The sequence below is a fragment of the Pseudonaja textilis genome, chromosome 1 (genome assembly GCF_049901715.1).
Source record: "Pseudonaja textilis isolate UNSWEBS1 chromosome 1, rPseTex1.2, whole genome shotgun sequence".
In the NCBI taxonomy this organism is placed as follows: Eukaryota; Metazoa; Chordata; class Lepidosauria; order Squamata; family Elapidae; genus Pseudonaja; species Pseudonaja textilis.
This window is the reverse complement of record NC_141990.1, coordinates 1,043,453-1,055,524: the sequence shown is the minus strand read 5'-3', so window position 1 is coordinate 1,055,524 and position 12,072 is coordinate 1,043,453. Positions and strand designations below refer to the sequence as shown.

The window sequence follows — 12,072 nt, the reverse complement described above, 5'->3', positions numbered from 1 at the left end:
TGAAACACTTGCACTAAGAAAGCAATCAGGGGAGAAAAGGGACTAGGCCTGTGGAGGTCAAACAGGGTGAAACTCAAAAGGTACTTTGTGCATGCTCAGAGGACTGGAGAGCAACAGAGAGCATGCAAGTCCTTGAACTCAGGCAGCACTCGAACTAGGGAACAAAACAGCCCAGCTCCATTGAAAGGGCTGGCACGAACTCTGCCTATGCTCAGAGGAACTGGAAGTGGGGCGGGGAAGGGTGCTGCAGAGACCCGCTGAAGCCTTTGAAGCACTTGCCCAAGCAAACAAAATAGACCCCCCTCCAGCTCCATATAGATCAAAGGGTCCGAAATGCACTCTGCATATGTTCAGAGGTACTGAAGGGCACTGGGTGGAGATGCTGCAGAGAGAATTTGAAGAATTTGCCCTTAACAAAATGCCCGCCCACCTCCAAAACAGATCAAGCAAGTCTGGAATGCGCTCTGCGTATGCTCAGAGGAACTTTTGTCCCGAGTCTTCTCCACCACGTGACCCAGTCCCCACGCACGCGCCCCCCCACTCGACGAGGCGTTCTGCGCATGCTCGGAAAGCGCTCTGAAATGGAAGCGCACAAAGAAGAAAGGGCGGCGGCGGCGCACTGCTCCTCTGAGGCCACGCCCCCGACGCCTCTGCGCGGCTCCCCCACGCGTCGCTCTACTCACCGCTCGTCTCTGTGGTCGGTTCCTTCCGCCTCCCAGAATGTCCTTCCGGCTGCCAGATCCAAGATGGCGGCGCAGGCCAGCGAGGGTGCTTCGTGAGGCGCTAGATCACCATGGCGACGGCGAGGCTGGGCTGGCAGGCCTTGGGCCTGGCCGTGCGTCAGGCTCGGCTCCTCCCGGCCGCCTCCCCTCGCCTGGAGCCGGCCTCGGCCCGCGCTCTGAGCCTGAGGAACTCGCGGCCACTCGGTCTGAAGGGACAGGAGGCAAGCCGGGTTCCTTCGGGAACGGGCCCTCTGCAGCCCCTCTGGGCCGCCCCGGCTCGCCCGCAGAGCCGCGACTCCGCGCTGGATCACCTGGCCGGGATCGCCCCGGGAGAAGCGGGCCCGTCTCTGGGGGGGCCGCCCGCCCCGCCCGCCTGCGCCTTCCCCGGTAGGCCTCGATCCTGGCCCGGGGTGGTGGTGGTGTCCGCACGGGGGGGTGGTGTCCCTGAGGCCGGCGTCTCTTCCCCTCTTGGCCCCGGCAAGAGGGTTTTCCCAGCCCGTCCTTGGGCAGGCAGTCCTCGACTTACAGCCGTTCCTTTAGTGACCATTCGAAGGTCCAGGAAAACCTGTTTTTAATCTAGGAAAGGAAGATTGCAGTCAGTCCTCGACTTACAACCGTTCGTTTAGTGACCACAGTTACAACAGCACTGAAAAAAGTGACTTAGGACCATGTTTCACACTTAATGACCGTTGCAGCATTCCCGGGGTGTGTGAGTGTGTGTGTGTCACGTGATTTATATTCAGGTGCTTGGCAACGGACTCATAGTTACAACGGTGGCAGCATGGTCGCATGATCAAAATTAGGACTCTTGCCGATTGGTTCGCATTTATGACAGCTGCAGCGTCCCCGCGACCCCCTTTTGCGACCTTCACACACCAGCGAAGGCGTCGTATTTAGAGCTCTCAGGCTTTGAACCCCTCGCGGTGACCCACTCAACCTTTACCCTGTTCCTGTAGGTGATCACAGATCCCTGTTGTTCCACCGCCCTGATCAGCCGGAGAACCCCAAAGTCTTGAGAGTGGCCATTATCGGGGCTCCCAACGCCGGCAAGTCCACCCTGTCGAACCAGCTGCTCGGACGGAAGGTAAAGGCCGCGGGGCTCCAAGGCTTGGTGTGAGCGCTTCAGCCGTACACGACAGGTAGTCCTCGTTTAGTGACCGTTGGAGAGTCACAGTGGCACTGAAAAAAAGTGACGTGCGGCTGTTTTTTCCTCACTGAGCAATTGAGCACCATGGCCGCTGGTGACCTTCCCACCACGGTAGGACTCAATTCTGGTGGGGGTTTCCACATGGGGGGAGGGGGTGTCCTGAGGCTAACTTCTGATGAGCAAAATCCATTGGGGGAGCTCAGTTCACTTAGCGAAGGTGTGTGTCATGCCCCGCCCCCCAAGAATCTGACTCTAAGGAGGAGGAAGACAAACAGGGAAGACTCCGTTGGCTGTGGAGGAAACTGGGGAAGGGCAAAGTCCAACTGGGCAAAGCAGCGTAGAGATAGAACAAGGGAGAGGGAGTTCAGAGGAAGACCCAGGCCCACCCCCTCTTCATCCTAAGGAAGAATGGAAAAGGGAGCAACATGGGTTGCATGGCTTACGGGGAAGGAAAGGGTCCTGATTCCCTTCATTAGACACACCTGGGAAGAGAGTTTAAAAGAGATGCAAGCAGAGTGCGGCAGCTGCTGGGAACAAACGTGAATTTTTCCTGTGGCGTAGTGGCTTATCTGTGTTCCTGGCATCCTCCCAACTGTATTGATTTATTGCTTGGTACTTCACTTCTGGAACTCCTTATCTTGCTCTGCCGGATTAATTACCTCATCTTGCCTTCATTAGATTTATGGTTTCAAGTTTTGGACTTGAAATCTGCAGCCAAAGGCTGTGATAGGTTCCTGAGAGAGTTTTCTCCAGGCCGGAAGGTAACCAGGACGTTGGGGACAAAGTTGGAGCTTTACTTATTATCTGGCTGTGCTACCTTTCTGCCACGCCCTTTGGGTCATCACCGTGTGAGTCACTTAGCAACCCTGGCAGGAATGGTGGTAAAATTGCACGTGACTCACTTAACCCGCCTTGCTTAAGCGATGGGAATTCTGCTCCCGATTCTGGTCATAAGAGTTGAGGACTGAAGTATAAATAATGCCTCCTCTTCAGGCTTCGCAATCTAAAATAATTCTGAGTTGTTTTTTTTTTCTTTGTTTTTGGCAGATCCTGCCGGTCTCCAGTAAGGTGCACACGACCAGATGCAACGCTCAAGGCGTCATCACAGCCGAGGATACCCAGCTGGTGAGGAGCCATCATAAGAAGGAGTTGAAACTGTTTTTCTGTCAATATCGAAAGGAAAACCTTGAGCAGGGGGATGCTGCAGCAGCCATAACTCTGAAAAACAGGGATAGGTTACTCTTTCAGTGCCATGGCTACTTCAAATAGTCACTAAGAATGGGTTTAAGTCAACGACTACCTGTAGTTTAAGCAACCGTCGTAAGCCGAGGACTGTGTGTAACAGCTTCCAACTGTGTGGATCACCAAGGGAGGCAGCTTCAGAAGCTAAAAAAGAGACTTTTGGGGTATCTAAAGCAGGGGTCTCCAACCTTGGCCACTTTAAGCCTGGCGGACTTCAGCTTCCAGAATTGGAGACCTGTGATCTAAAGGATCCCCATTGTGGATCCCCCTCCAACCCCCAATCCTTTAAGAACAGGTGGCTCTCCTGTCCAAAAGGCAAACTTCAATTTGTAGGGAGTAGCTTGACTGTCCAGGTTGTCCTACCCTCCTGAAGGCCGATCAGTGTGACAGCTCAAGACACCCTGGATAGATGGTTATCTAAAAAGTTAGTTTCATTTTTTTTTTGACATTGCAAAAGTAAGGGAAATATTGTCCTGGTTTGAACATGCTTAAATTCCTGTTCTCTCTCTAGATTATCTTGGATACCCCTGGCCTCACCACCGCTGCCAAAGGCAAAAGGTAGGAAGTCTCACCTGAAGACGTGGATACTCAACTCCCAGAATTCATGCTTTAAGAGAGGGGTGGACTTGCATTCCCAGAATCCCCCAGCCAGCGTGTTTTAAGAGGGGTGGGTTCCAATTCCCAGAATCCCCCAGTCATGGAAGTTTTGCAAGTTGTCAAGGTTGGACACCTGTGCCCTGGACAGTGGGTCTTTGTGTGTGAGAGAGAGAGAGAGGAGGGGGGAAAGAAGTATTCACTTTATGACGGATGCTTTGCCTGTTTTCCATTTCAGACACAACCTGGAAAAGACCATGCTGTCTGACCCCTTTGACAGCTTGAACGATGCCGATTTAGGTGAGATTCGGCCTGCATCCATCAGATACCATTCCCTGTTTTCGTTCCGGTGATTAGGCGAAGGTGGCAGGGCTGCCACGGGCTTGTGCCACAAATTCGTCTGGCTGTCCCTTTGCACACCCGCGGGCAAGGTGGCTGGCCCAAAGCTCGTTTCCTCCCTCTTTCCTTAAGTGCTGGTCCTGGTGGATGTCTCGGATCGCCACACCCGGCATCAGCTTCACCCGCAGGTGCTTCACTGCCTGAGGCAGTTCCCGCAGGTTCCCAGCCTCCTCATCTTGAACAAGGTGAGTTTGTTGGGCTATAACCTTCACCTGGGGATGGGTATCACCTGTTTTGCCCTCTCTGGGTTCCCCACCAGCCAAAGAGGCCCCTTTGGCTCCTGGTGACCGAACAATTAACCGGTGGAGTCGTTTCCCTCCCGGGGTTATGGGTTAGAGGATTTCAAGAAGAATTGGACAGGCATTTGTCCAGAATGGTCTAGGCCTAGGGAGGTTGGACTAGAAGACCTCCAAGGTGCCTTCCAACTCTGTTATTGGGTGATTCTCAAAATACATGTTCTGTGGGGGGGGGGGGTCTTCAGTACAGGTAGCCCTGAACTTACGACCACAGTCGAGCCCAAGATTTCTGTTGGCTAAGTGAGACAGTTAACTGACTTTGTGCTCCATTTTACGACCTTTCTTGCCATGGTCATTAAGTGAATCACTGCAGTTGAGAAGTTAGTCATACCGTTACGAAGCGAATCTGGCTTCCCCATTGACTATACTCGTCAGAAGGTCGCCAAACGGGACCACATGACCCCAGGACATAGCGACCGTCGTAAAATACGAGTCAGTTGCCAAGTTGCCCATTTTGATCAGTGGCCATGGGGATGCTGCAATGGTCCTAAGTGGGAAAAAACGGTCGTAAGTCACTTCTTTCTGTGCCGTTGTGACTTCCAATGGTCACTAAAGGAACTCTTGTTGTAAGTCGAGGACTACCTGTATTCAGGATTGCCTGGCATGTGTATATCAAAGTGTTTGGAGTGTGAGTACCATTATGAGACAACCTGGGAGCAAACCATGGCACATAGAGGCTTAGACATTTAACTGTGGTTTATGTACAACAGTTATATACAGAAATGTTATGACTCCCCTTCAAAATTCCAACGAACAGACAGAAAGCAGCCATTTCACAATTAAATCAAACGGAAAGAAGTCTTACAAGATAACTGCTGGCAGAAATCTCAATCCACAGCATAAATCTTTACTCTGTCCGGCAAACCAGTCCTGGCAATAAATCTCCAGTCTCAGAGCTTCTTGCTGTAACGTCCTCACTCAAATAAGTCACTTTGTTCCTGGCAAAATGTACCAGCCCAGCTGTGTCCTTTTATACTCATTGAGGCAACGTGCTAATTTACTGACTCGCTCTCCTCCTCCGTTCCAGCTGATTTTGCCTTCTCAACCGTCTTCTATTTTTTACATTTAACCACAAATTTTCCAAGTTCTCATCTCCACTAGAAGACTCTCTCAAAACTTCCCTGTCAGCCATTCCCGGCTGTTGATCAGATAAGGAACCAGAGGAGGTCAAAGGTCCTGACAATTCTAATACATCAGGTCTGTCGTCCTTTGTCACGTCCATCTCCTCATCCTGATTACCAGTCCAATCACTGAGCCATGCCGGCTCATATTTTTCTGCCATGTCCTCCTCATTTGAACTCATATCAGTCACAGGAGCTGAATCCAAGCCCGGAGCCACAACAGAGAAATATACATGGTAGGTAAAATACCTTGTTAACTCTACACGGAGAAACTCTGCAAGGAATACCGGACTCAAGAAGAGAGAACATGCCCTCTAATGGCTGCCTTTATATATCCCCAGTCTTAAAGGGAAATACGCATGCTATGCTGAGCCATTCTTACTTCATCGGCCTTACAGTTGCATCAGACTTACAGCAGTTGGCAGCTATTACTGCTGCTAATCACTTCTTAAATCTTAACACCTCAACCGTGTAACTGTTGAGTACCGCAGAACACAGAAAATGCTTTTGCTGGCCAGTCTGTCCTGTATTGTGATGACTTATTTCATTTATTGAGTTGAATTGAATTCTTTATTGTCGCTGTACGTATATACACTGTATACATACAATGAAATTCACATAACTCCCAGAGACCAGACTGAACATGCACACACACACATGACAATCCCCAAACACACACACCCCCACTCGCCAAAACGTTAATCCATGTTCTGTTTTACTGAAATACAATCTGAAGGGGGCCGTAAGATGAATGCGTAAAGAAACAAAAGATAAAATAAATAATCTCGTGTAATTTTTTAAAAAGGGCCATAATTAAAAATAATAAATAGAAAACCCTCAAAGGGCAGGCTCGGTGGATCACTGGTTCCTTTTCACATGTCCGTTTTCTGTCTTTCCGTGACTTGCTACCTGTATTTCCCTGAAAATAAGACCCTGTCTAATATATATCTTTTTTTTTGCCACCAAAAAAGGCACCAGGTCTTATTTTCGGAGGACGTATCATCCACTGACTAACCTCACTTGCGAGCGTTACCCCCAGCCTCCTTTTTGCTGTTAGAGGCCTTCTGGAACTCCTGTGGCCAGCAAGGCTTTCCTGAAGGCCTCTGCACCCTTCAGGATCGATCCAGAGCTTTGTCATCGGCTCCAGAAGCCTTCAGAAAGCCTTGCTGGCTGCAGAAGAAATGGGCCGGCAAGGCAGGTGTCGGGGTGTGCGAGGCCTGGCTACACCTGCCCAAAGGTAAATAGTAGGGCAGCTCCACTCCCTCCCCCCATCCTTACCCTAGCTTAATTTTTACCCGTCCACTCTGGAGTGGGTGGGTGGGAGGGTCTTCATTAGGGCTTATTTTGTGGTGTATTCTGAGAACCGCAAAATTATTGAAACCAGGTTGTTTTTGACAATCTCGCTTATCCAATTTAAAACCATCAGGTGATTTACTTCGCTAGACAGTTTTTGATTTGAAAATGTAAGAGCGTAGAATCGTTCTTTCCCATTTTATTTTCAAAACATTTAAGACCAGTCCTTTCTGGACTCACCCAGGCCGTGGGGAAGAGGGACATGTAGAGATCGAGCTAGGGCTTACTTTCAGCGGTAGGTCGTATTTTTGGGGGGAAACAGGATAAAGCAGCTGACTTGGTTTCCCTTCCCGGGCCCAGGTGGATCTGGTGAAGCAGAAGGGCCTCCTCTTGGAGCTGGTGGCGGAGCTGACCGAAGGCGCCTTTGGAGGAAAGAAGCTGGGAATCCGGTCTCTGTACAGGCCCCCCAAGAGCGGCCCCGGGGAGCCCCTGCAGAAGGAGCCGGGCTGGGCCTCTGCCACGGAGGACAAGACCCCGGAGGGCTCCAAGGCCCAGAAAGGCTGGCCCGGCTTCCGGGAGATCTTCATGTTGGCTGCGTTGCAGGAGGAGGAGGTGGACACTCTGAAGGCACGTGAGCGGCCACCGCCAGGAGGCCAGAGCTCGGCCCTCGAGCCCCAGATGGCCACGGGGAAGGGGTGGGAAGGCTTGACCTCCCAAAGGGGCCCTCCCCAAAGGCACACGGACACGGCTGTTTTCCTTGAAAAGCCTTTCGCTTCTCCTCCAAGAAGCTTCTTCAGTTCTTCAGAGAGAGGAGGGGAGGGGAGGGAAGGGAAAAGAACAGGCAGAATCACAGAGTTGGAAGGGACCTTGGAAGGTCTTCTAGTCCGACCCCCTACTGAGGCAGGAAAACCCTACCCCACTTCAGACAAATGGTGATCCAATCTCTTCTTTAAAAGCTCCAGTGTTGGTGAACCGACAGTGAGGGAGAAAGAGAAAGGAGGAAGGAGATGGGAATGGGAGGGAGGGAGAAGGAAGAAGGAAGGAAAGAAGGAAGGATGGATGGATGGGAAGGAAGGAAGGAAGGAAAGAAGGAAGGAAGGAAAAGGAAGGATGGATGGATGGAATGGGAAAGAAGGAAGGAAGGAAAAGGAAGGATGGATGGAAGGAAGGAAGGAAAAGAAGGAAGGAAGGAGGAGAGATGGGAATGGGAGGGAGCGGGATGGATGGATGGATGGACAGACGGAAGTCTGAAGAACTGCAGCTTCTCAGAGGAAGAAATGAAAGGTTTTCAAACGAAAAAGCAGAAGGAAAGTCCAGTTGTCTTTTGGAAAAGCACCTTTGCGACAACCCTGACCTGGATGGTTTTGAGAATCTCCGTAGACATTTGATCGAAATGTTTCGTCCCTGCCTCGCCAGGATAAAACAGAAGCAGGGGGGGGAAGGGGGGGAGAGAGAAGAGCAGAAAACATTTCAGCTTAAAACTGGGTTTCTTTTCGAATTGGGGGAAATTGCCAGTACGTGGCGCTTGTAGGGCTGCCAATCTGGGAGTTGAATCGTGGCGGGTGGACTTTTCGGTTTGTTTTAAAAATGTTTCGCTGCTTATTTAAGTAGCTTCTGTATATCTAGGCCAGCGTTGTCTAATCTGGGCGACTTCTGATGGCTTATTGTACCCTGTGACTATCATTAAGTGTTGCACCTGGTGATTCTTGACTCTGATGAATGTACACTTTTCTTTTATGTACACTGAGAGCATTTTCCCGAAAGCCATCCCTCTGCAAAACAAACAATTCCCTCAAAGCCGTCCAAGTATTTACAAAGTCTGCACTACTATCACTATTAATCTTCTCATCCCTCCTTATCACTCATCCCCTCCCACTTGGGAACTGTATGAGTGTAACTTGGTCGCTTGTATCCTTACAGTTTATATGGACTGTATCTTGGTATGCTTTGATGGCTTATTGTACCCTGTGACTATCATTAAGTGTCGTACCTGATGATTCTTGGTGAATGTCTCTTTTCTTTTTATGCACCAAGACAAATTCCTTGTGTGTCCAAACACACTTGGCCAATAAATAATTCTATTCTGTTCTATTTTTGTTTTTATTCTATTCTATACTGTACTATTTCTATTCTAATTTCTATTCTATTCTATTCTATTCTATCCTATTCTTATTGTACCCTGTGGCTATTACTAAATGTTGTACCTTATGATTCTTGACCCTTGATGAATGTCTCTTCTGTTTTATGTACACTGAGAGCTTATGCACCAAGACAAATTCCTTCTGTGACCAACCACACTTGGCCAATAAAAGAATTCTATTCTATTCTATTCTATTCTAATTTCTATTCTACTGTATATTCTATTCTAATTTCTGTTCTATTCTACCTTGGGGGACTGTTTGAGATTAATTAGGCTGGCAATGAAAACAATTCCCAGCATTGCAATAAAATAAGCCTCGTTTTTAAAATAAGTGTGTGCCTGATTAGGGTTTATGAAGCCCGGGTCAGAACATGAACTGCTGTACAGGTACCCCTCGGCTCCAAGCAGGTGTGACCCAGGATCCTTTGTGCCCACAGAAATACCTCCTTAATCAAGCCAAGCCGGGCCCGTGGGAGTACCACAGCGACGTCCTGACCAGCCAGTCCCCGCAGGAGATCTGCGCTAACCTCATCCGGGCCAGACTCCTGGAACACCTGCCCCACGAAGTGCCCTATCTGGTGACACAGGTGAGCGTCAGGGCCCGCAGCTCCCCAGCCGCCCTCCCTTGCCCATCAGGTGCATGGCAGACTTACCAGGGAGGCCCTTGTCTTTTCTTCCAGAAAACAGCCCTTTGGGAAGAGGGCCCAGCTGGGGAGCTCCAGATCGTGCAGACTTTGGAGGTCCCGAAGGAGAGACACCTGGTGAGCACCTGAATCTGGGGTCTCTCCTCTTTTTTGGGGGGGGTAGGGGGGGGTGTTAGGGGTGAGAATGCATTTCAGTACAGTTTATTTATTTATTCTATTTCCGTAGCTGCCCAACTCAATCAATGGCTGTGGGCGGCTTTCGGTTCCCAAAAAAGATGAAAGCAAAGAAACTAAAACAGCATTTTAAACATAATGTAAAATTCATCAACAATGAATACAGGAAGCCCCTGACTTAAAGCAGAGGCCTCCAAACTTGGCCACTGTAAGACTGGTGGACTTCAACTCCCAGAATTCCCCAGAGGCCTCCAAACTTGGCCACTGTAAGACTGGAGGACTCCAACTCCCAGAATTCCCCAGAGGCCTCCAACCTTGGCCCCTTTAAGACTGGAGGACTCCAACTCCCAGAATTCCCCAGAGGCCTCCAACCTTGGCCCCTTTAAGACTGGAGGACTCCAACTCCCAGAATTCCCCAGAGGCCTCCAAACTTGGCCACTGTAAGACTGGTGGACTTCAACTCCCAGAATTCCCCAGAGGCCTCCAAACTTGGCCACTGTAAGACTGGAGGACTCCAACTCCCAGAATTCCCCAGAGGCCTCCAACCTTGGCCCCTTTAAGACTGGAGGACTCCAACTCCCAGAATTCCCCAGAGGCCTCCAACCTTGGCCCCTTTAAGACTGGAGGACTCCAACTCCCAGAATTCCCAGAGGCCTCAACCTTGGCCTTTAAGACTGGAGGACTCCAACTCCCAGAATTCCCCAGAGGCCTCCAAACTTGGCCACTGTAAGACTGGAGGACTCCAACTCCCAGAATTCCCCAGCCAGGAAAGGAAGATAAAATGGGAAAGGAAAGGAAGATAAAAAGAAAGGAAAGGATAAAAAGAAGAAAGGAAAGGAAGAAAAAAGAAAGGAAAATAAAAAAAGAAAGGAAAGGAAGATAAAACGGGAAAGGAAGATTAAAAAGGAACGAAAGGAAGTTAGAAAGGGAAAGGAAGATTAAAAAAAGAGAAAGGAAAGGAAGATAGAAAGGAAAGGATAAAAAGAAAGGAAGGGAAGAAAAAAGAAAAGAAAGCAAGATAAAAAAGAGGAATGAAAGGAAGATGGAAAGGGAAAGGAAAGGAAGATAAAAAGAGGAAAGGAAGAAGGAAGGAGACAGAGGAAAGATGGAAAGGGAGGGAGGGAGGCAAATAGGCAGGAAGGGAAACGGGGAGACGGAAAGAGAGGGAGGGAGGGAGGGAGAAGTGGGGGAAAGAGGCGATGGGCTGACCGTTGAAGGTTCTTCTCTGCTCCTCCTGCAGAAGATGCTGATTGGCGCTCAGGGCCAGGTGATCGGCAAGATCGCCACCGAGGCCGGCTACGACCTGATGAACGCCTTCCTGTGTGAAGTGCAGCTGAAGCTCTCCGTCCAGCTGAAGGAGTGAGCCCCGCCCACCCTGAGAGGATGGGTCTCTTTTCGGACACTGCCCCCTGTCTGGCCCAAGCGCTAACTGGACTCTGAAAGGCCCCACCCCTCTCCCTTGGGGCAGGAGGGTGGAGCCCCCTCCTTCCCACCCCGGGGACCCAAAGGGCTTCTGGGGCGGTGGGCAGCTGGCCGGCAGCTCCAAGCCAAGGCCCACCCTCTGGGTTCCTTGGTTGGCAGAAGAAACGCGGTGCCACCTTGCCCCTTTGACTCTTGGGAGAACCCCTGGAAACCCACCCACCCCGCCTTTTCACGCACCTCTGGGCAGATTTTGGGCACAGCTAGAATAACTTCCTCCTCCCCCTGCGTTAAAGGGGTCCTTCGTCAGCCATTTTTCCCACTTGGCAAAGGAATCTCTCTCACCCCAATGGCTGCTCACGGGTGGCAGGCACATTATGGCGCATGCGCCGTACACCCCACCGACGGCATCTGGGCGAAACCGCATGCCCATCCAGAGGAAGGCAAGGCTTGTTGGCTCTGTGAGTTAAAGGGTGTTAGGGGTTCATGGAATTGCAATAAAAAGAGGCTCCTGGTCAGAGAAACTGTCTGGTTGGATTTCTTGCTTTCGAGCTAGTCTTTAGATCTTCGCCTCTGCTTTTAAGCACAGCCGAACCTCCCTTAGGACCGAAGGTTTGCTTGCAAGCAAGTTCAGCGCAGACTCACGGCAAGCAAATTTGAGAGACTGAGCTAGCCGATGGCAGATTGATAGATCACTGAATGATTCTGTGAGCAACTCAATCCGCCTGCTTTGCCTGATTTTGGGTAAAAGTTGCTCTTTTTTAAATAAAAAAAATCAATATTTACATTCTTGGTGTGTTGTGAGTTAATTTTGTGAGTTTGCTTGCTAGCAAATTTTATGTGACAGACTGAGCTAGCTGATGGCGGATAGATAGATCTCT

The 12,072-nt window shown here is 50.2% G+C and overlaps 1 protein-coding gene across 1 annotated transcript; it reads left to right on the top strand.

Moving 5' to 3' along the window:
* The first annotated feature begins 639 nt into the window (after positions 1–639).
* On the top strand, positions 640–11,715 carry ERAL1 (Era like 12S mitochondrial rRNA chaperone 1). Its single transcript, XM_026723117.2, has 10 exons — positions 640–1,109; positions 1,679–1,806; positions 2,917–2,994; positions 3,623–3,669; positions 3,944–4,005; positions 4,177–4,289; positions 7,175–7,441; positions 9,392–9,541; positions 9,635–9,715; positions 11,013–11,715. Exons 1-10 carry the CDS (start codon positions 794–796, stop codon positions 11,133–11,135), a joined length of 1,365 nt encoding a protein of 454 aa, XP_026578902.2. The 5' UTR covers positions 640–793; the 3' UTR covers positions 11,136–11,715.
* Positions 11,716–12,072: the final 357 nt, after the last annotated feature.